At 37.5% G+C, this 25,183-nt stretch overlaps 4 protein-coding genes across 4 annotated transcripts; 3 read left to right on the forward strand and 1 right to left on the reverse strand.

Moving 5' to 3' along the window:
• Nucleotides 1-12,484: 12,484 nt before the first annotated feature.
• On the forward strand, nucleotides 12,485-13,509 carry LOC132295747 (pollen-specific leucine-rich repeat extensin-like protein 4). Its single transcript, XM_059794038.1, has 2 exons — nucleotides 12,485-13,080; nucleotides 13,188-13,509. The coding sequence occupies exons 1-2, from the start codon at nucleotides 12,485-12,487 to the stop codon at nucleotides 13,507-13,509; spliced, it is 918 nt and encodes a 305-aa protein (XP_059650021.1).
• On the reverse strand, nucleotides 13,375-13,779 carry LOC132295748 (glycine-rich cell wall structural protein 1-like; the record flags this gene model as incomplete). Its single annotated transcript, XM_059794039.1, has 1 exon — nucleotides 13,375-13,779. A coding segment is annotated over one exon (270 nt), but the record flags the coding sequence as incomplete, so codon positions are not given.
• Nucleotides 13,780-14,014: 235 nt separating this feature from the next.
• On the forward strand, nucleotides 14,015-16,402 carry LOC132295750 (proline-rich extensin-like protein EPR1). The gene has a single exon (XM_059794040.1). It carries the CDS (start codon nucleotides 14,756-14,758, stop codon nucleotides 16,400-16,402), a length of 1,647 nt encoding a protein of 548 aa, XP_059650023.1. The 5' UTR covers nucleotides 14,015-14,755.
• Nucleotides 16,403-20,203: 3,801 nt separating this feature from the next.
• On the forward strand, nucleotides 20,204-24,034 carry LOC132295751 (proline-rich extensin-like protein EPR1). Its single transcript, XM_059794041.1, has one exon. The coding sequence runs from the start codon at nucleotides 20,204-20,206 to the stop codon at nucleotides 24,032-24,034; it is 3,831 nt and encodes a 1,276-aa protein (XP_059650024.1).
• The last annotated feature ends 1,149 nt before the right edge of the window (nucleotides 24,035-25,183 follow it).

Raw genomic sequence — 25,183 nt, forward strand, 5'->3', positions numbered from 1 at the left:
TGATTTTCTCCATGTAAATAATGTAAAGACTTTTTTCACAAGCCACGTAAATAACACATTTATTTATTTATATTTAACATTCAATTAATGCTACCTAATCATCATTAAACATATCAAAAGACAATTTTACAATTCAACATATACCATTAAACATATCAAAAGATTTCATAATTCATACACCATTAAACATATCAAAAGACAATTCATCATGGTTCTATGTGCCAAATTGCAAAAGAAATTCCAATGTTTGTCAAAAACATATCAACAAGTAAATCTTCACATTGTTCTTCAATCATCGGCACAACTTGACTGTCAATTTTTCAGACACATCCTCCACCTCGTTGTCTATGATACAAAATCCAAGCAGGTAGCTGCATCACACAATTCTTAATATCAGTATGCTAAGTTTTAAGTATTTGAAATGAAAAGAAAAAAAAAATCAATTAAATATTCATAATGCATGATAGAATACAGAATACTTGTGCACAAGTGGAAACTTATGCTCATTGATAACAGGATAATTTTTGATTTGTTTGTTAGTTTCTCAAGTAAATTTTGATATTCCCTGAATTTTTTTGGTCATTGTGAAACCGGATAAATAAAGAAATATCAATTACAAAATGCTAAACATGACGTGTTTTTAATTGTTAGAAAAATAAAATAAAATAATATAAAATAAAAAAAAAATAAAAGAAAGAAAGAATGGATAAAAATCATTTGCATCTCATACTCTATTATGTGCCACTTAGTTCAGTACATTGTATGCAGCATTTGGATGTCTACTTGAATTGGTTTAGTAGAAAAGTTAAATCTATTTTATTTTCTATGTATGGACAGTTATGTGTTAGGCAAAAATAATTATTTTTTTGAATGCTTATAGAAAGTATTATGTAGTGGTATCCCACTTCATGTGACCAACTTACTAGCTGCAGTGATCACGAGCTTCCTTTCCATTTGTTCTTAGAAATACTGGATTTCAAACCTTTTGTGTTTCTTATTTTGACAGAGGGTTAAGTGCGGAAAATAACCCTCTACCATGCTTCCAGTAAATATCACACCTTTCACGTGCACAAAATACTCTCATAGTATCAAGGTGTGATATTTACTGGAAGCACACACCTAACATTATGATATGCCCAAATTACTCTAACTGAAAATTTTTACATATTATTTTTTTTAAAAAAAAAAAAGGTCTTTAATTTGTGTGTATTTTGTTCAATGCACAGGATATATGATATGTAATTTTATATATACACACACGATGATATGTGATTTGCATATTTTTTGTTCGATTAAATCTTATTTGATTTATACATGTATAAATTTATAGGAAAATTTGAATTAATTTATAGATATGCTGGTGAAAGGAGAGATTGTTGGTCAAAATAAACTTCATATATATCATAACAAAAAGTTATTAAAGTCTATCTTATTTGTAATTAGGATCTAACCAAAATGTTTCAGCACAAGAAACAACATTATATATACTGAGAAAAACTTCAAAAATTGATTAAATACACTATGAGAATATATATAATACACACGCCCTTGAACATTTCAAAAGGTTAAAAGGGCAAAACATGCATTATAAGATTACTTTATGTTAGAGGCTTGCAAAAATTAATTTGAGAGCTGTTTCAACACACTTTTTAAAGATAGGAAGTGAAAGTGGAATATGAAATATAAAAGAAATGAAGAAGAACTCATTTCAGTTTAATATATGTTTGTAAGTTCTAGTAGTAGTATTAAAGGAATAATCAAATTTGGAGATTTTCATGCTAAATACTTTGTTCCATTTTGTCAAACATTTAGTTGTTTTACAGGGTCCACAAAATTATAAATACTAGTTATGGCTTGCACCCTAAACTCTGTGGTCAAGTGGCTTGTTGTATTTGGGAAGGTCTGAATAGGTATAAAAATATTAGTACGTGGAAATTTAAGTGAAAAAAATCTTCATTTGGTGGAGTATTGATGTAATATTTGAAACATTTTCCATAATACATTTTCTTCCTAAATAGGCATATATACCCTGTTATCTTGTTAAAATACTCTGTTATTTATGAAGTATTATAATAAAAAGGTTTACGTTGTATTTATATTTTTTTCCTCAAACATATAGGGCCTAGCTTTCTGTAGCTAAACAAATTTGGACCTTTCCTACAAACATATAGGGGCTAGCTTTCTGTAGCTAAACAACTCAATTAATTTACTACAAAGTAGCGTAACATTAGGAGAATCGAATTGAAACATGACGAGAGTGTGGCTATACTTTATAGGAAAAAGACAAATTTATTGCCGGCTGATGTGAGGTATTAGTTGAAAGTTGAAACATTGTAAGAGTCTGATCAGCAGAATTTTCATATAAAGCTTCATCCAGAAACCAGAATGATATATTATTACTGCCATTTTTATATTCAAATTCATGGACATTAATTTCAAAGTGTAGGATCCAAATATATAGCATTGTTTAATGGAACAGCAAATTATAATTTCAAACATTGCTACTCATATTTTAACATTAACAGAAAAATGTGCAACTATTACTTTCGCAAAATTGGTCACTTTAGGCATGTGACCCCCTATACACCGCAAAAGTGGTCACTTTAGGCATGTGACCCCCCATATACACCGCAAAATTGGTCACTTTAGGCATGTGACCCCCTATATACACCGCAAAATTGGTCACTTTAAGGCACGTGACCCCCTTAACATGAGTATAACATGGAGGTAGAAATGTATAATTCATCCAAATATATAATTGGCAATTTATAAAGAAAAAAAAAAGACAACAATTAAAAAATGGAACATATGAGTTAAATATATTACCTTTGAGCATGCTCCTAATGACCTTGTGAAAATTATTCCTGTGAGGAAAAAATTTTAAAAAATTAATGCCAACAATAAAAAATAAATAAATAAATAAAATCATATAATAATGACTACTTTATTATAAAATAAAAAAAAAAAGGTACTTAATGATTACCTCTAGAATTTTCACAAATTTCGTAGGCCAAATAATTGCGCTTGTGTGAGCATCACAAAGATAATACATTCTAGATAGGTTTGCTTGATACAAAGGACAATCCATCTTGATCACATCATCAATCCAAACTCTCCAACAATCTGGACCAAGTGGAACATAATCATCTGATAGCGCATTGGGATCTGTTGATGCAATGTTCACCATCAATTTGCCACTTGGTTCACCATTAAAGAATGTAGCGAGATCAACATTCAAGTTCTTAGTAGGAGCAAAAAGTTCAAGTTCTTAAAGGAGAGAAGAATGTGTTAGTTTTCTTTCTATATATCCATATATCTATCTGTATTCTTTACCCCCCAAAAAAAAAATTTATAACTATATATGCATATATATATATATGTACAACACATACTAAATAAAGCCTTATCCTAAGTTCCTTACTATTTGGGATTATATTATTTTTTCTCATTTTGTTTTAATTAAGGGTATAACTTCAAATAAAATAATGCACAAAATGATCATATCAACTATGAATTTAAATTTTGGGTTTTCTCCTAACATTATTCTTAGTGTGGTGGCATTATTTAATAACGTAGTTGGCTGATCACCAAGCACCCCAAGAGAAGTAATAATCTCTATCATCTCCGTCCACTTCCCTTCACCTCTTTATGTCAAGTAAAAAATTTCAAAGTGAATTAGTTGAAAGTTGAAGTCCAATAAGTTTCTTGTATACTAATATTTTTTTAAAAAGTAAATTAATTCAAATACAATTCTAGTACAATCTCTTTCAAGTGTTTAGATTCATACATCAATATTTGTACATGATGACAGATAAAAAATAAATAACTCATGAGATGGTCTTTACTTTATCTAACATGCACACTGTACTCCGTCAAATAGTGCAAAAAAAAAAAAAAAAAAAAAACGTCATTTACTATTTCAGCACGTTCACTACCGATGTAAGTTTGTAACATCCGTTGTCCATTTCTTGAAGCACTGGGAAGTTAACATTATGCTTGACTTAAAGGAAGGTTTAATAAAAATGTCACACTAATTGTAAATTGACTTAATGCACCCTCATAAAATGAATCCTAAATTACTAATTGTCTCTGACCGAAAAAAAAAAAAAAAAAAAATGATTGTAAAAATTATTATTTTTTGTGTCTCTCCCTCTTTGTTGGTTTATTTTTAGCTTGCAAACGTACAAATATTGCCGACACTAGTCCATTCGCAGCATAATAGCTATGCAAAAGCAAACAAACAACAGCTAGCATCAAAATTGACAAGAACTATAATTTGTAAGTTCATAAATGTAAACTAGTTTTTGCTGCAAAGCTGCTTCTAAGATCTCCAATGTTTGTCAAGAAAAAACAACGAACCTCCCAATAAATATAGTACAGGCAAAAGGGAGAAACGGAAAGAAAGAGGCAAGTTAGGGTTTTCTTGAATCAGAGAAAGGGAAAGAGAGGGGTTAGGGCTTGGTACGTCTGATAGATTATTAAGTCTTGTAATTAGATAAGAGAAATACTAGATTGAAATAGTGAAAGGGCCAGAGAGAGATAATTAGAGTTATTACCTGCCACGGGAAAACTGTCGTCGCCAACAATCGCCTACATATCCATATTCCGAATGAGAAAGCTGAATACAACAAAACTGATGGAAGGAGAGAGAGCTGCAATGACCGGCGATGGAAGGTGAGAGCAGCGATGACCGGTGATAGAAGGTAAGAGCTGTGATGACCAGTGATCGAAGGTGAGAGCTGCGATGACCGGTGAGGGAAGGTGTGAGCTGCGATGACCGGTGATGGAAGGTGAGAGCTGCGATGACCGGTGAGGGAAGGTGAGAGCTGCGATGACCGGTGATGGAAGGTGAGAGCTGCGATGACCGGTGAGGGAAGGTGTGAGCTGCGATGACCGGTGATGGTAGGTGAGAGCTCAGATGACCGGTGAGGGAAGGTGTGAGCTGCGATGACCAATGAGGGAAGGTGTGAGCTGCGATGACCGGTGATGGAAGGTGAGAGCTGCGATGACCGGTGATAGAAGGTGAGAGCTGCGATGGAAAACCAAACGGATTCAAGATCGGGCAAGACTGGTAATGGAAGGAGAGACTGAGGGAGAGTGGCTGAAGGAAAGAGAGATAATTAGGGCTAAATTGAAATGGGAAATGAATTAATTGGCGAGGGAAGAGAAATTTTATTTAGCCTCCTTCATTAATGAGGCGCTTATATCTCGTTAAAGTTAACCTTCATTAACGAGGCATTTATATCCCGTTAAAGTTGACCTTCATTAACGAGGTGCTTACATCCCGTTAAAGTTGACCTTCATTCACGAGGCACTAATATCCCGTTAAAGTTGACAAATGCCTCGTTAATATATGCATATATTAACAAGCACCTTTAACACCTCGTGAAAGCATTGTTTTACGAGGACTCTACTTCTATCCTCGTGAAAGCATGTGACAATTACAAGCAACTCCTTATGAACCTCGTCAAATGCAGTTTTTACTAGGCAAAATAAATAAGCCTCGTAAATACTGGTCGTAAAAACACACTTTTCTTGTAGTGGATGAAAGATGAGTTGATTCCAAGTGAGCCAAATGAATTTCATTTTAATCACATTAATCAACAAAACCCATTTTATAGGATTCTGGTGGCTATGATCATGATTTCCCACAAATACCCACTTTCGGTTTAGAAGATTTTCTGACACTATTTCCCTAAAACAGCTCTAACTCCTGTGATTGGAATTCGAGGGTGGGGTTGGTATCATTGGAAATCTAACTTCAAGCCGATCAATTTAGACTTAAGAATGGCCCAATTTGGATTAAAAATAAGGAAGTTATGATTATTTGAAATTTGGGTTAACCAGTAAACATAAGGTAAGAATGCTCGATCGATCAAGTTCCAACTCAATCGATCAAGTTCAAACTCGAACAATGGGACAGAGAGCATGCAATTTTTTTTTTTTTTCCCTCAGATTTTTCTAAGTGTGTAGGACTCGACCTTTTGAGTATCAATTCGATTGATCGAGTTGTTCCCAGAAAATGGCCATAGACTCCCAAAGAAGCTTTGGTTTAGTTACTACATGCCATTATGACATTGGACACATCTTTACAACTCAAAAATTGTCCCAACACATTTACATACATAGATACATCGATGTGGCTCTAGAATTCTAGGATGGAGTAGGAATTATAATTAAACCACAAAAGATGGATCATACGTCTCCCAATCATTCCTCTCCACGATACATAATAAATAAATAAATAAAATATCTACCAAATGTACATACATGACAAAATATATCATCATTTACAAGTTGTCCATAAACATCAAAAGGCTACTCATATATAAGTTCTAAACATTATGTCCAACAAAAGTAAGTCCGCTTTAAGGATGAGTTTGAGGGTTCTCCACCACTTCTTTTCCATCTCCTGAAAAATATTAATGATAAATGGATTAGCACAATGGCTCAGTAAAAATGCTTAAAACATTGACTTTGGACTCCCTTGAATCGACAACCAATGAATAGGGATAATGAAGTAGGGATCATGCGTCGAAAAACTTTTAAATTTTGCAATTAAAGGTCAAAACTCAATGACATCTTATATACAATGAGATCAATATATATATATATATATATATATATATATATATATATACATATATATATATATGCTATGATGTCCTGAAATGCAATACCATCCGGACTTCAATCCCAAACCAACACAACCCACACTGAAAATTGCTAACCGACTTTACCGATGCGAGATTGATTAATTATCTCTGGCTTCAAATCCGACGACCATTTGGGGCCTAGTTAATTCAATATTGCACGTCCAAATTCGGCACGCACTCCCTCTAGGTCGAATTAGCCTCGGACTTGCAAAATCCGGTTCCTTTCTAAAACCATTTTTACAACTTCTTGAAATACAACTCATTTGACAACTCAACCCAAACTTAACTTCCTACCATGTTCATGCCATGCATGCGTCATGAATTGTTTTAATTCAATTCACATCATACAATATCTCTATCATTCATATCTAAGCATTCAATTACAATTATAATAAACAATGGTAATTAAATCATGCTTAATCGGCCTTAGCATTCTTAACAACATCATTTAATCAAATAGACATGTTTTTTCTTCCCATAAGATACTACAACTACACAACATAATCAAGGTAGCACCTTATACAAATATAACATGTAACTTAAATAATTTTGCACCTTAGTATACAAATAATCATGTCTTAACTAGAAACAAAATCATGCATTTCAAAAGCCAAAAACATCAAGGTAAGTCATGCTTAACATGGAATCAAAACAAATAACTCATGTAAAGGCAAAATATAATGGTTTAAACACTCCTACCTCAAGAAAGATGTAACCAAACAAGCCATAAATCACTCCAAAATTCAAAATTATCAAAACAAATACCTCATGTAAAGGCAAAATATAATGGTTTAAACATTCCTACTGTTAGAGTGTTTCTCAATTTCATCATAGTGCTTTATTTGAGGTAGAGAAATCTTTTGTTAAGGTGGAGCTATGAAGAGATCCTTGTTCAAGGTGGAGCACGTACGTGAAGACATATTTTGATCACAGGTTGATTACGTGAATAATTGGGGTGTTCAAACTTGCGGACTTTGGATACTGACAAAGTTGAACCAGTTTAACTAAGGCTGTACCGGTTCAACTTGGACAGCGAGTTATTAGAAGTTGCGAGAAACAGTACATTTCCTAATTGGTTGGAAGCCAGAAGCCTTGGGAAAAAGCAAAAGATTTGGGGAAAACGTTGTACATCTATTTTAGAGTTGGAAACTATACAGTAACTCCTTATAGGTGTTGGAGATTCATATGGTAACTGTTTGTAGGCAAATTAATCCTTGTCCAACAAGGATTTGAGTTTGAAAACTCTATAAATAGATATAGGTATGAGAGAGAAAATTGTAGAAAGAAAAAGAGAGTCGAGATTGTGAGAGAGAGAATAGTATGTAATCAAGTTTTTGAAGTAAAGTTAGTCGTTCTTCGTCTGTGGACTAGGCAATTTGCCAAACCACGTAAATCTCATTTTTTTTGCTTGTGTGTGATTTTTTATCTGTTATATTTGTCAATTGTGTGTGTGAAACCCTAACAACTGGTATCAAAGCTATAACAGATGGAAAGTACATGGTCGAGAAGTTTAATGGAATACAAAACTTTAGTTTTTAGCAAGTTCAGATGCAGGATTTACTGATTCAGCGTGGTCTAGAAGACGCCTTGGGTAAGCAACCAGAAAAGACCGAAAATGCAGATTGGGCAAAGATTAACTTGAAGGCAATGAGTGCAATTCGATTAACATTAGCGGATGATATTGTGTATGATGTGATAAAAGAAGATTCAGCAACGGACATGTGGAAAAAGTTGGAGAATCTGTATATGGGAAAAAATCTCACCAACAGGTTAGTTTTAAAGCAGGAGTTGTATTCCTTCAAGAGAAAAGATGGGGTAAGCCTTCAACAAGATCTTGGTGAGTTCAACAAAATTATTTGTGATTTATCTAACATTGATGTCAAGCTAAGTGATGAGGATAAAAAAAAATTATTTTGTTAACGTCTGTACACTCTACCCATAAGTATTTATTCAATACTTTACTTTATGGAAAAGACACCATCTCGGTGGAACAAGTTAAGAGTACTTTGTTCTCTAATGAAAAGTTGAATGATGAGGAGAGTCGTGATGATCAGGCTTAAGTTCTTATTGCTCAAGAGAAAAAGAGATTTGGAGCTTCAAGAAACCTTGTGCCATTGTCAGAGAAAAGATGTTATAAGTGTGGAAGAAAGGGGCATATTTAGTGGTATTATCTAGAAAGAAAGGAGAGTGCATCCACTGCCATTGTTGTGTCTGAAGATACGAAAGAAGAGAGTGATAATGATGAAGCATTATCAATCATTGATAATAAGGGAAAAGCTAAGGAATTGATACTTGATTCTGCTTGTTCCTTTCATCTGTGTCCTCATAAATAATGGTTTGCTACCTACAAACTTGTAGGTGGTAAGGTATTTATGGGGAATAATGTCTCTTGCGATATTATGGGAATTGGAGCAATTAAAATCAAGATAACGAATGGTTTGGTAAGAACTCTAACGAATGTACGCCATATTCCAAGTGTTGGAAGGAATGTGATCTCTATGGGAGCATTGGATTCCAAAGGTTGCTGGTGTGAAGTGAAAAATGGATTGATGAAAATTAGAAGAGGGCCACGTGTTATGCGTTTGGGAAGGAAGGTCAATAATCTCTATATTCTGTTGGGAAATACTATGCTAGGTGGAGCAATTGTAAAGACAGAATGGAAGCCTGTTTCGAGATCCACTAGAATAAATAATCAAGAACAACAAAAGAATAAAGAAATCTTGACAATTGCAAGAGCACCAGCCTTTATCCCAAAAGCAAGAAAAGTTCAATTTGGTGATGCAAAAGTAGATTCCAAGTCTAATTATTTGAACTTCGAATTTGCTAAGAATAGATGAGTATAGTGGTGAGGCGAAGAAAAACAAGAAGAAGAATGATGAATTTGAGAAAAAGGTGGAGATTGTTAGAGTGTTTCTCAATTTAATCATAGTGCTTTATTTGAGGTGGAGAAATCTTTTGTTAAGGTGGAGTTATGAAGAGATCCTTGTTCAAGATGGAGTACGTACGTGAAGACATATTTTGATCTCGTGTTGATTACGTGAATAATTGTGGTGTTCAAACTTGCGGACTTTGGCTACTGACAAAGTTGAACCAGTTCAACTAGGGCTTCACCGGTTCAACTTGGACAGCGAGTTATTGGAAGTTGTGAGAAACAATACATTTCCTAATTGGTTGGAAGCCAGAAGCCTTGGGAAAAAGCGAAAGATTTGGGGAAGACGTTGTACATCTATTTTAGAGTTGGAAACTATATGGTAACTCCTTATGAGTGTTGGAGATTGATATGGTAACTGTTTGTAAGCAAATTAATCCTTATTCAACAAGAATTTGAGTTTGAAAACTCTATAAATAGATATGGGTATGAGAGAGAAAATTGAAGAGAGAAAAAGAGAGTTGAGATTATGAGAGAAAGAATAGCGTGTAATCAAGTTTTTGAAGTAAAGTTAGTCGTTCTTCGCCCGTGGACTAGGCAATTTGCCAAACCACGTAAATTCTTTTTTTGCTTGTGTGTGATTTTTTATCTGTTATATTTACCAATTATGTATGTGAAATCCAAACATCTACCTCAAGAGATATGTAACCAAACAAGCCCTAAACCACTCCAAAATCCAAAATTCCCCAAATGTGTGCAAGACCGGTACCAAATAAAATCTCTTAAGAAGTACTCCAACCTTGCCTTTTTAGCTCAACTCTTAATTCTCGCTCCGGCTTTAAATTTTTCATTTTTGTAATAGAGTGGTATGCCTCCCTATAATTTTGTTGTTCTCTAAATATAAAACTACCTTAACAAAGAAAACTAATTCTTCTTTAGTATATCCTCGTGCAAAGCCAATTTAATGCAAAGATTTATGTTATACTTTTTGCTTGTGGAGATGCAATAGGTGTGACAATAAAATCATCTTTTGAACTGTTACATGTATGAAAATCTGCGATGAGTTTTTATTTACTTATTTATTTTTTTTAAGGGCAAGAAAAACTTTAATTAGAGAAAATAAAATATGAAAACATCATAAAAATAAAAATAAAAATAAAAAATGTACTACACAATATCAGTCACAGTCCCAAAAAGAACATTTAAAATGGATAGAGGGAGTATCTCACTACTACTTCTGAATACATTTTGTCCCAGCTTCATGACCTCACACGGCAGCCTCTTGAAATTCATGTCAATGTTTTACAGCTGATTGTACCAATTTTATCTCAGCAAGCTCCTCATTTGCAAAATAAAACTGATTCCTGTTATTCCATATATGCCCGTATACACAAACAATTGTTCCCTATCTTCTTCCAAAAAATTAAGAATAAACTACACTGCCCTCTTGAGGTTTGTCATAATTATACTAACCTCTCTTATAATTTTTAAAATTACTTTAACCTTTCTTAAAAATAAAATCTTGTTACACAGACCTACCTTACCACTAACGATCTATTAAATAAACAGACTGACTTTGTTGCGTGCTTTGCTTAAATGCCCTCAAATAAAGAGATAATAACTGCAATACTAATATTTTCTTCTTCTCTTTTCCACGTACCATCTGTCTCTCATCTATCCAAGAACCAAACTACTATATCCCTCCCTCATCAAAAGTCTACAAGATTGCGATACACAAACATTCTATTTATTTATTTATATATATATATATATGCATATATAATCTGAAAAACTACTCCAACAACCCCTTGCTACAAAGAAGTGGTTGTTGGACGTCACGCCCAACACTAATAAATTATTTTTATTTTAATCATGGTAATTATTTTTTGGGATTCGGACCTAAGATTTGAAACAATTAAGGCCTGATTATTTCACTCAAACAACACTGTTACATCTACCACGGTAAATAATAAACACGTTCATTTTTTTTTTTTTTTTTATCTAAAATGATACCTATCTTGAACCTCCTACTTTAAAAGATTAAAAAATAATAATAATACTACTAAACGAGAGCCCTTAGCTGTAATATCAAAAAATTTAACCATTCAAATTTAAAAAAAAAAAAAACATTAAATAATAAGATTTAATTGACAATTTGTAGATTCAATGAATTATATCATCACTAATTATATATATTACCAAGGTAAGTTTGTTATAACTCAAGAACATTACCATCCTTCATTAAATTGTCTGATCCCAAATCAACTACCACACCTATTGAACAGCATCTTATCAGTTCTTACAATCCAAAGTTTTTTTGAAAAAACGGTTTTCGGGATTTATCTATTGAGTACATGCATTATAAAATTTCACAGCAATATGAACAGGTACATCAATATGTTTAGAGCCAAGCCTTAACAGTGAATACATACATATTCCGATTAATTCTCATACAAAACCATAAGGTTGCATGATGTGGTGTTAAAATATATATATATATATATATATATTGTGTCCAGAAAGTCAATTTTGTATTTTTTATTTTATTTTACATACTTCAAGTTACCAAAAAATAAAAAATATTCAGCTAAGCAATGAAATTAGAATGTGAAAGCAAAAGTGAATTCAAGCAAAAACAGGGACTAGTTAGCTTGAAAAGGACAACCAGAGTTGGTAAAAGGAGACTTGGTCATTGTCATGTTGTAGAATGCTCAACCAATACAATTGTGGCAAATGAAATTAAAAAATAGCAGTATCCATCTCTTAATATGTCCGTGAAACTATAATATCCTTCAAAAACCACCATGAATTCAGGGGCCAAAAATGGAGGCTGCGAACAATAGCCTCACAAACCTCCCTCCCTCCACCTCCATATAAGACCTCCGATGGACGCATATATTATTGCAATAATCCTTGGACATATCCAAGGTGGTGGTTTGGTAAAGCAAACCATCAAAACATGAAGGTCTCAGGCTACTTTCTTATCTTCACCCTTCTATTCTCTTCTTTCTCATCCTTTTCTTTGGCCTTAAGTAATGCTGAGGCATCCTATATTGCTCATCGGCAACTTACGAATCTTTCTCAGAACAATGATCTTTCCGATGGGGTCGGATACGACATTGACCCTAAACTGAATTTTGCAAATCCAAGGCTCAAGAAAGCCTATATTGCTCTACAAGCATGGAAAAAAGCAATTTCTTCAGACCCGCATAACCTAACTGGCAATTGGGTTGGTGAGAATGTGTGTGCCTACAATGGTATAGTCTGCAAACCAGCAATAGATGATCCCAAATTGACTGTTGTTTCGGGTATTTATCTTAGTCATGGTGACATAGCTGGATACCTTCCACTTGAGCTCGGCCTTTTGACAGATCTCACTACTTTCACAATCAATTCTAATCGTTTTTGTGGAATCATCCCGAATAGTTTCTCAAAACTTCAACATTTGGAAGAGCTTGATCTGAGCAATAACCAGTTCAACGGTTCATTCCCAGCTGTACTTTTGGAGTTGAATTCCCTTGTACACATTGACATCAGATACAATAATTTCGAAGGGTTAATTCCAACAAAACTCTTTGACAAGAAATATGATGTCTTGCTCTTGACTAACAATAGCTTCACAACTGCAATCCCTAGTCTCTGTGAATGGAAGTGTGGAAAAGCATCGTCACCTCCGACACCATCAAAGAGTTATACACCACCCCCCACATCCAACCCACCAACATCAACTCCGCCAACCCCTTCATCCCAATCACTACCTCCCCCGACATCAAACCCACCAACATCAACTCCACCAACACCTACCACCCAATCATCACCTCCTCCGACATCATCAACAAGTTACACTCCACCACCAACATTCAAGCCACCAACATCAACTCCACCATCCCCTACATCAAAAACATCACCTCCTTCGACACCATCAACATCAACTCCACCAACCCCTACTTCCGAAGCATCACCTCCTCCGATTCCATCAAATAGTTATAATCCACCCCCTACATCAACTCCGCCAACCCCAACATCCCAAGCATCACCTCCTCCTACACCATCATCATCAACTCCACCGACCCCAAGATCCACAGCAACACCTCCTCCGACACCATCAATGAGCAATACTCCACCTCCCACATCCAAGCCACCAACATCAACTCCACCAACGCCTACCTCACAATCATCACCTCCTCCGACACCATCAACATCAACTCCACCAACCCCTACATTCCAAACATCACCTCCTCCGACACCAGCAAAGAGTTATACTCCACCACCCACATCTAAACCCCCAACATCAACTCCGCCAACCCCTACAACCAAAACATCACCTCCTCCAACACCATCAACAAGTTATAACCCACCTCCCACATCTAAGCCACCAACATCAACTCCACCAACCCCTACATCCGAAGAATCACTTCCTCCGGCACCGTCAACATCTACTCCACCAAACCCAACATCTACTCCACCAAACCCAACATCCCAAGCATCACCTCCTCCAACTCAATCAACAAGTTACACTCCACCACCAACATCCAAGCCACCAACTTCAACTCCACCATCCCCTACATCAAAAGCAACACCTCCTCCGACACCATCAACATCAACTCCACCAACCCCTACTTCTGAAGCATCACCTCCGCCAACACCATCAAATAGTTATAATCCACCTCCCACATCAACTCCACTAACCCCTACATCCCAAACATTACCTCCTCCAACACCATCATCATCAACTCCACCAACCCCAAGATCCCAAGCGTCACCTCCTCCGGCACCATCATCATCAACTCCACCAACCCCATTATCCCAAGCATCACCTCCTCCGACACCATCAACGAGTTATAATCCACCTCCCACATTCAAGCCACCATCATCAACTCCACCAACTCCTTCATCCCAAGCCTCACCTCCTCCACCTTCCAATTCAACACCACCAAGCCCTTCAACCAACGTATCACCTCCACCAAAAGAAGAAACAACTTATATTCCACCTCCCACTTCCAAGCCACCAACTTCAACTCCGCTAAGTCCTTCACAACAAGCATCACCTCCTCCTCAAGAATATGACACTTATTCTCCACCTCCCATATCCAAGCCCCCAACATCAACTCCGCCGGCCCCTTCAATCCAAAAATCACCTCCTCCAACACCATCAACGGGTTATAATCCACCTTCCATTTCAATTCCGCCAACCCCTTCATCCCAAGCATCACCTCCTCCAGCACCATCAATGAGTTATACTCCACCTCACACATCAAAACCACCAACATCAACTCCACCAACCCCTTCATCCCAAGTATCACCTCCTCCGACACCATCAACGACTTACAGTCCACCTCCCACATCAAAGCCACCAACATCAACTCCGCCAACACCTTCATTCCAAACATCATATCCTCCGACACCATCAAAGGATTATATTCCACCTCCCACATCAAAACCACCAAAATCAACTCCACCAACCCCATTAACACAAGCATCAGCTCCTCCGACTCCTTCAAAGACTTATACTCCTTCTCCCACTTCTAACCCACCAAGTCACACAATAGTTTCGAGTCCTCCTAAACCTAACAAGGCATCTCCAGGCCCATCACCTACCCAAACACCAATTTCAGCTCCCCCTAAACCTAGCAAAGCATCTCCAAGCCCAGCTCCAACTCAAACACTAATTTCGGCTCCACCTAAACCTGGAAAAACAACTCTGGGCCCATCTCCAATTCGAACTCCAGTTTCGGCTCCTCCTAAACCTAGCAAAGCATCTCCAGGACCATCTCCAACTCAAACGCTAGTTTTGGCTCCTCCTAAACCTGGAAAAACATCTCCAAGCCCATCTCCAATTCAAACGCCAATTTTGACTCCACCTAAACCTAGCAAAGCATCTCCAGGACCATCTCCAACTCAAACGCCAGTTTTGGCTCCACCTAAATCTGTCAAAGAATCTCCCGGAACATCTCCGACTCGAACGCCAATCTCGGCTCCACCCAAACCTGTCAAAGCTTCTCTAGGCCCAGCTCCGACAAGAGCACCAATTCAAGCCCCTCAGAAACCTCCTAAGGCATCTCCATTACCAACTCCAACTTTAACACCAGTTTCTACTCCTCCTAAACGATCTCCAGCCCCAGCTCCAACTACAAAACTAAGTTTCCCACCTCAAAAACCACCTAAGCCATCTCCAGTTCAGGCTCCAACTCATACACCAATTTTAGCTCCCCCTAAATCATCTCCAATGCCGACTCCAACTCGAACACCAATTTCGCCTCCTCAAAAACCTCCTAAGTCATCTCCAGTTCCTGTTCCGACTCAAACACCAGTTTCACCTCCTCCAAAACCATCTCCAGTCCCAACTCCGGTTCGAACACCAGTTTCTCCTCCACATAAACCTCCTAAGCCATCTCCAACCCCAGCTCCAATTCAAATACCGGTTTCTCCTCCACAGAAACCTTCTAAGCCATCTCCAACCCCAGCTCCAGTTTTGACACCAGCTTCTGCTCCACCTAAACCAACTAAGCCATCTCCAGCTACAACTCCAATTTTGACACCAGTTTCGGCTCCTACTAAACCCACTAAGCCATCTCCAGTCCCAACTCCAACTTCCACACCAATTTTAGCTCCTCCTAAGCCATCTCCTGTCCCACCACCGACGAAATCGTATCAACCACCACCGCCTTCTACACCAGTTTCAACTCCTCCTAAACCATCTCCTGTCCCACCAACGGTTCAATCGCATCCACCAACACCAACACCCGCACGGTCATTAACTCCTCCTCCTACTCATGATGTTCCTTCACCACCGCCAAGACACGAGGACTTCATTCTCCCACCAAACATGGGCTCGCAATACTCTTCCCCACCTCCGCCAATGTTCCAAGGCTATTAAATAGTTTACTAGTAACTTTTTCCTTTTTTAATTTTTACCATTGATTGGTTATTCAATTATTAACCAATAAATTTTTTTATGTATTTAATTTTACCATTCATTTTGACTTCAAAATATATGAACAAACTCACGCTTCAACAAGAGCTTTTATACAATTGGTGTCATTTAAGTAACTATTTTATCTAGATGAAATTTATTGTCTATTGCAGCAGACAATGTGATTCCACGCGAACGTTCTTCGTGCGATACAATGCTAACTTAATTATAACAAGCAAATCTCTCATTATTATTTTTCATAATTAATTTTGACCACATTAAAATATGTTGCAAATTGATATTTGAAATAAGATATACCAAAAGAAAAAGAGTTTTTTTTTTTTTTCCTTTTTTTCAAATGAGTGTTTATTTGTTCACAAAATTAACAGTGCCTTTTATTATAGTTGTTTGCCACATTAAAACTGCAGGTACACTAGGCATAGAATTAAGAATACAAGAAATCATTAATTGTCACTTCAGATTTTACCAAACAATTTATGCTCGTTGGGCTACCACAACTTCTAAGATGATTTTTTCATATTAAAACAATATGCATTGGGTACTTGATGAAACCGTATAAACAACACTCCATTTGTTCAGACCAAAATGATTTCCTGAAAATATATTCTACATTAGGGCTCCGTTTGTTTGAATATAAAATATTTTACATTGAAACAAACGAGCAGTCTAGATGTCGTCTCACAAAGTTTCTTGATTGAGTAAAATGTAGGATGATTTTAATATAATATGCAATAATATTCACAATAAATGCCAAAATATTTAAGATGTATAAGATCTTTTGAGGATATAGGTGAGGACCAAATGCACAATGTCTACACAACCCTTTCCATTTTTAGAGAGAAGTAGATGAGATATGTTACAAGAGGTACTTGTCCCACATCGAATCTTGATGAGGAATTGAATGAGTATATATACATTGCGTGTTAATTCCACCTAATAGTTTAAATTTTTTAGTCGAATTGCGAAACATCAGGCCCATTAATATCAAAGTCAGACCCACATTTTACCATAACAGTCTTCTCTCAGCAAGGAAAATTGTTCTCTCTCTAAACTAACCATCTCTCACTCAACCATTCCTCTCCTCAAATCCTATCTTTCGTCTGAACTAACCCCACTTCCTTCTCTTAAAAAAAAAATTCTTCCCAAGACAATAAAAGGTTGTTGCTTTGTTTTTCCTCCACCCATAAGCTTCTTCGTACATTTCTTCTCGAAATTGAAATACTGGTTAAATGTACAGCTTATTGTTTCTTCTTTCTAAGAAGCTGGGCTTTTACCTCTGTTTCGGTTCTGTTGTCGCCACTTTTCTGTTCTCCTTTTGAGCTGTTTCAGCCAACTCTGGTTGGTTTTGTTCCTTGGCTTGTGCCTTCTAGGTTCTGTTGCTCTCACTGGGGTATGCCCATTTCAATCTTGTAATTCTCTTTTGTGTTTAATACTTATTTAACAAAAAAATGCCCATTTTCTGGTAAATGAACTGTTCGAAATAGAATGAAAAGACTGATAAGAGTGATGGAGAGGTGTTGGCTTCATGCAAATTCAACTATTTAAATAAAAAATTAAAAAAAATAAACAAACAAACAAACTGGACAGAGGATTGGGATTTTGATAGTCTGAATAGCGATAGTTTTATTTTTCAAACACTGCTATGAGCGTGCTCTGGCCTAAATTTTCTCTACTACTTGTACACCTTCAAGCCTTCGCTTTACATCTAGATGCTATGGAGTTTGAGGACTGGTACTGCATGCCACTGCTCCAGTGTTTAGAAAAAAGAAAAAGGAGTTACAAATGATTGCTTTTTCTTGACTTTAAAAAGTATGCCACTGCTCGGTCCTCTCTGGCCTAGTGGATTATTTTTTTGGGATTATTACACATTCTTGGAGGTTTGGACTGTTATTACCGTCCTCCTTCCTACAATCCAAGCCCCTCTAATTCCAATTCTGCTGCTCTTCCCCGTCCCAATTGAATGAAATATTGACCACCATAGCACCATGAGGAAAGACAGATGTGACAAGGAATGGATCATCCCACCGTGAACAGAGTTTGCTAGGAAAAAGTCACAGAACATAATTGAATAGCCAAACTTTCTGACCGGGTGCAAAAGTCTTATGAATGATGTACTTATCATTTACCATTTCATTGAATAAAAGTAGCGATTTTTCCAAAACAAGAAATTGACCAAATTGTTAACGTGAACATTAAAAAAAAAAATACTATTTATTAGACCAAACTACCCTTACTATTTTCGTGTACCACTTTTGTGTGTATAAGTACAACTTCTGTGCATAAAAGTATCACTTTTTGTGAACAAATACACTCTTTTTATTATATGTATTGTTTACATGACATTATATTTTATTTTAGGGTAGTTTCACTTGTATCTCCCCCACTTTTCACTTTTTGTTTGACTGAATGGAAGGAATAGGATAGATGGGATGGCATTTTTTTCTTTTTCTTTTTTGGTTGAAAGGAAGGTAATGAGAGTTTTTACCTACGAGAAATCAGTTTGATTAACAAGTGATTTTGTAAGTAATTAAAAATTAAAACTAGTATTACATTTTTGTATGGTAATTTTTCTTTCTTCCATGAAAGACGAGCTACCTCCCTCTCTTTCCTTCCTTCAAACTAAACAAGGAAAACTTTTCTTTTCTTTTTTTTTATCCTTCCCTTCTTCCATCCTTCCCTTCAACCAAACATAACATTAGTGCCCATTTAGTATGTCTGTCAACAATTTTATTTTAAAAAAATTCATCACGATAACAAGAAGGTGTAGTTATAAATTTTTATTGTTTGAAAACTTCAGCTTGCAAGTGTTATTATTAGTTTTATTGTGATAAATGATGATTGCTATCACAAGTCAGACACTTGTTGAGAAAAGGTCAAGAGTACCATCACCTTAACTTGGGGCATGACAGTTTAGTAAGCCTAGGCCCAGTCAGAAGGGTGGTCAAAGAGGACGATGTTGGGTCCCGGATGATTGTGGCGACGCCGTGGGTGAGTGACTGTAGGCGGATGTGAAACACTGAAAACTACCATGCTCGAAGGTTACGAATGCAAAATCCCACATTGCCTAGGTGAAGTTGAAGTATTTATATGTGTGTTAGTGTCGTCTCCAAAAGGTATGGGACTTTTTGGGATAAAATTGAATAACAAAACCGTACAGTCTTGAGTCCAAATCAGACAATATCATACATGGTGAATTAGACTATTACAAACGGTATCATAAGTTTTAATTGACAATTTTAAGACTCAATTAAATTATATTGTCACCGAGTATTACCAAGGTAAATTTTCAGAAAGTCTTGGTTTTCCACGATGTGGCAAATAAAAAGAAACTGCATAAACATGTAAAATTAAATTAAAAATATTAGAATCTGAAAGCAAAAGCGAATTCATGTAAAAACAGGGATTAGTTGAATTGAAAAGGACAACCCAGTTGGTTAAAGGAGACTTGGTCATTGTCATTGTTTAGAATGCTCAACCAATGTAATTCTGGCAAGTGAAATTAAAAAATTAGCAGTAACCAAATCTAAATATGTCAGCGAAACTACAGAAGCTTTCAAATTGGGCCAATTGTTAAAAAACCACCACGAATTCAGGGGCCAAAAATGGAGGCTGCGAATAATAGCCTCACAAACCTCCCTCCCTCCACCTCCATATAAGACCCTCCGGTGGACGCATATATCATTGCAATAATCCTTGGAAAAATCCAAGGGGGTGGTTTGGTTTGGTAAAGCAAACCATCAAAACATGAAGGTCTCAGGCTACTTTCTTATCTTCACCCTTCTATTCTCTTCTTTCTCATCCTTTTCTTTGGCCTTAAGTAATGCTGAGGCATCCTATATTGCTCATCGGCAACTTACGAATCTTTCTCAGAACAATGATCTTTCCGATGGGGTCGGATACGACATTGACCCTAAACTGAATTTTGCAAATCCAAGGCTCAAGAAAGCCTATATTGCTCTACAAGCATGGAAAAAAGCAATTTCTTCAGACCCGCATAACCTAACTGGCAATTGGGTTGGTGAGAATGTGTGTGCCTACAATGGTATAGTCTGCAAACTAGCAATAGATGATCCCAAATTGACTGTTGTTTCGGGTATTTATCTTAGTCATGGTGACATAGCTGGATACCTTCCACTTGAGCTCGGCCTTTTGACAGATCTCACTACATTCACAATCAATTCTAATCGTTTTTGTGGAATCATCCCGAATAGTTTCTCAAAACTTCAACATTTGGAAGAGCTTGATCTGAGCAATAACCAGTTCAACGGTTCATTCCCAGCTGTACTTTTGGAGTTGAATTCCCTTGTACACATTGACATCAGATACAATAATTTCGAAGGGTTAATTCCAACAAAACTCTTTGACAAGAAATATGATGTCTTGCTCTTGACTAACAATAGCTTCACAACTGCAATCCCTAGTCTCTGTGAATGGAAGTGTGGAAAAGCATCGTCACCTCCGACACCATCAAAGAGTTATACACCACCCCCCACATCCAACCCACCAACATCAACTCCGCCAACCCCTTCATCCCAATCACTACCTCCCCCGACATCAAACCCACCAACATCAACTCCACCAACACCTACCACCCAATCATCACCTCCTCCGACACCATCAACAAGTTACACTCCACCACCAACATTCAAGCCACCAACATCAACTCCACCATCCCCTACATCAAAAACATCACCTCCTTCGACACCATCAACATCAACTCCACCAACCCCTACTTCCGAACCATCACGTCCTCCGATTCCATCAAATAGTTATAATCCACCCCCTACATCAACTCCGCCAACCCCAACATCCCAAGCATCACCTCCTCCTACACCATCATCATCAACTCCACCGACCCTAAGATCCACAGCAACACCTCCTCCGACACCATCAATGAGCAATACTCCACCTCCCACATCCAAGCCACCAACATCAACTCCACCAACGCCTACCTCACAATCATCACCTCCTCCGACACCATCAACATCAACTCCACCGACCCCTACATTCCAAACATCACCTCCTCCGACACCATCAAAGAGTTATACTCCACCACACACATCTAAACCCCCAACATCAACTCCGCCAACCCCTACAACCAAAACATCACCTCCTCCAACACCATCAACAAGTTATAACCCACCTCCCATATCTAAGCCACCAACATCAACTCCACCAACCCCTACATCCGAAGAATCACTTCCTCCGGCACCGTCAACATCTATTCCACCAAACCCAACATCCCAAGCATCACCTCCTCCAACTCAATCAACAAGTTACACTCCACCACCAACATCCAAGCCACCAACTTCAACTCCACCATCCCCTACATCAAAAGCAACACCTCCTCCGACACCATCAACATCAACTCCACCAACCCCTACTTCTGAAGCATCACCTCCGCCAACACCATCAAATAGTTATAATCCACCTCCCACATCAACTCCACCAACCCCTACATCCCAAACATTACCTCCACCAACACCATCATCATCAACTCCACCAACCCCAAGATCCCAAGCGTCACCTCCTCCGGCACCATCATCATTAACTCCACCAACCCCATTATCCCAAGCATCACCTCCTCCGACACCATCAACGAGTTATAATCCACCTCCCACATCCAAGCCACCATCATCAACTCCACCAACTCCTTCATCCCAAGCCTCACCTCCTCCACCTTCCAATTCAACACCACCAAGCCCTTCAACCAAAGTATCACCTCCACCAAAAGAAGAAACAATTTATATTCCACCTCCCACTTCCAAGCCACCAACTTCAACTCCGCTAAGTCCTTCACAACAAGCATCACCTCCTCCTCAAGAATATCACACTTATTCTCCACCTCCCACATCCAAGCCTCCAACATCAACTCCGCCGACCCGTTCAACCCAAAAATCACCACCTCCAACACCATCAACAAGTTATAATCCACCTCCCACGTCAATTCCGCCAACCCCTTCATCCCAAGCTTCACCTCCTCTAGCACCATCAACGAGTTATACTCCACCTCGCACATCAAAACCACCAACATCAACTCCACCAACCCCTTCATCCCAAGCATCACCTCCTCCGACACCATCAATGAGTTACACTCCACCTCCCACATCAAAGCCACCAACATCAACTCCGCCAACCCCTTCATTCCAAACATCATATCCTCCAACACCATCAACAGGTTATATTCCACCTCCCACATCAAAACCACCAACATCAACTTCACCAACCCCATCAACACAAGCATCACCTCCTCCAACACCATCAAAGACTTATACTTATACTCCTTCTCCCACTTCTAATCCACCAAGTCACACACTAGTTTCGAGTCCTCCTAAACCTAGCAAAGTATCTCCAGGCCCAACTCCAACTCAAACACTAGTTTCGGCTCCACCTAAACCTGGAAAAACATCTCCAGGCCCATCTCCAATTCGAACGCCAGTTTCAGCTCCTCCTAAACCTAGCAAAGCATCTCCAGGACCATCTCCAACTCAAACGCTAGATTCGGCTCCACCTAAACCTGGAAAAACATCTCCAAGCCCTTCTCCAATGCGAACGCCAATTTCGGCTCCTCCTAAACCTAGCAAAGCAACTCCAAGACCATCTCCAACTCAAACGCCAGTTTCGGCTCCACCTAAATCTATCAAAGAATCTCCAGGAACATCTCCGACTCGAATGCTAGTCTCGGCTCCACCCAAACCTATCAAAGCTTCTCCAGGCCCTGCTCCGGCACGAACACCAATTCAAGCCCCTCAGAAACCTCCTAAGGCATCTCCATTAGCAACTCCAACTTTAACACCAGTTTCTACTCCTCCTAAACGATCTCCAGCCTCGACTCCAACTATAAAACTAAGTTTCCCACCTCAGAAACCTCCTAAGCCATCTCCAGTCCCGGCTCCGACTCATACACCAATTTCAACTCCCCCTAAATCGTCTCTAGTCCCGACTCCAACTCAAACACCAATTTCTACTCCTCAGAAACCTCCTAAGTCATCTCCAGTTCCGGCTCCGACTCAAACACCAGTTTCACCTCCTCCAAAACCATCTCCAATCCCATCTCCAGTTCGAACACCAATTTATCCACCTCAAAAACCTCCTAAGCCATCTCCTGTTCCAGCTCCAGTTCAAGCACCGGTTTCTCCTCCGCAAAAACCTTCTAAGCTATCTCCAACCCCAGCTCCAGTTTTGACACCAACTTCTGCTCCACCTAAACCAATTAAGCCATCTCCAGCCACAACTCCAGTTTTGACACCAGTTTCAGCTCCTCCTAAACCCACTAAGCAATCTCCAGCCCCAACTCCAGTTTTGACACAAGTTTTGGCTCCTCCTAATCCCACTAAGCCATCTCTAGTCCCAACTCCAAGTTCCACACCAATTTCAGCTCCTCCTAAGCCATATCCTGGCCCACCACCGGCACAATCGCATCAACCACCACCACCTTCTACACCAGTTTCAACTCCTTCTAAACCATCTTCTGTCCCACCTTCACCATCGCCAAAACACGAGGACTTTATTCTCCCACCAAACATGGGCTCGCAATACTCTTCCCCACCTCCGCCAATGTTCCAAGGCTATTAAATAGTTTACTAATAACTTTTTCTTTATTTATTTTTACCATTGATTGGTTATTCAATTATTAACCAATAAATTTTTTGTATGTATTTAATTTTACCATTCATTTTGACTTCAAAATATATAAACAAACTCACTCTTCAACAAGAGCTTTTATACAATTAGTATCATTTAAGTAACAATTTTATCTAGATGAAATTTATTGTCTATTGCAGCAGACAGTGTGATTCCACATGAATGTTCTTCTTGCGATGCAATGCTAACTTAATTATAACAAGCAAATCTCTTATTATTACTTTGTATAATTAATTTTGACCACATTAAAATATGTTGCAAATGAATTTTTGAAATAAGATTTACCAAAAAAAGGAATTTTTTTTTTCCTTTTTTTCAAATGAGTGTTTATATTTGTTCACAAAATTAAGGGTGCCTTTTATTCTAGTTGTTTGCCACATTAAAACTGCAGGTACGCCAGGCATAGAATCAAGAATACAAGAAATCATTAATTGGGTCACTTCAGATTTTTCCAAATAATTTATGCTCGTTGGGCTACCATAACTTCTATGATGATTTTATCATATTAAAACAGCATGCATTCAGTACTTGATGGAATCGTATAATCAACACTCCATTTGTTCGGCCAAAAAAGATTTCCTCGGAATTTTTTTTTTTTTTTTTTTCAGATAAATTTTTTTTTTTTTTTCCGATTTTTAAAAAAGGTTTAAGTAGAAGTTGAGATCAAGTGTATCAGGTGGGGCATGTAAAATAGTTTGCCGAAAATTGACGAATAAGTTATTTTTATTAAATTTTAATTTTTTTTTTCTTCATAAATATTTTACGACAACTAAATACCAAATAAAAAATAAAAATTATTTTTCAAAAATTATTTCATGCTCAAACAAACAGAGCTGTTTCACAAAGTTTCTTCACGAGTATATGTGCACTAATTCATGCATGGTAAATATATGTGTCTAGACTCTGGAGTCTAAACACACAGATGACAAATTTGTTTATATGCATATATATACGCTAACATAAATATTTAATGTATGCTTACACACATTTACATGCATTTACGCGCAATTTGTATCCTTTGAATGCATTGCCAGACTTTAAGATTATCTTTTAAGTCAACTTCTTACTCCAAAAAAATCT

Source organism: Cornus florida, unplaced genomic scaffold, assembly GCF_030987335.1.
Source record: "Cornus florida cultivar Cherokee Brave unplaced genomic scaffold, ASM3098733v1 CherokeeBrave_3.0.0_Hap2_Chr02, whole genome shotgun sequence".
NCBI lineage: Eukaryota > Viridiplantae > Streptophyta > Magnoliopsida > Cornales > Cornaceae > Cornus > Cornus florida.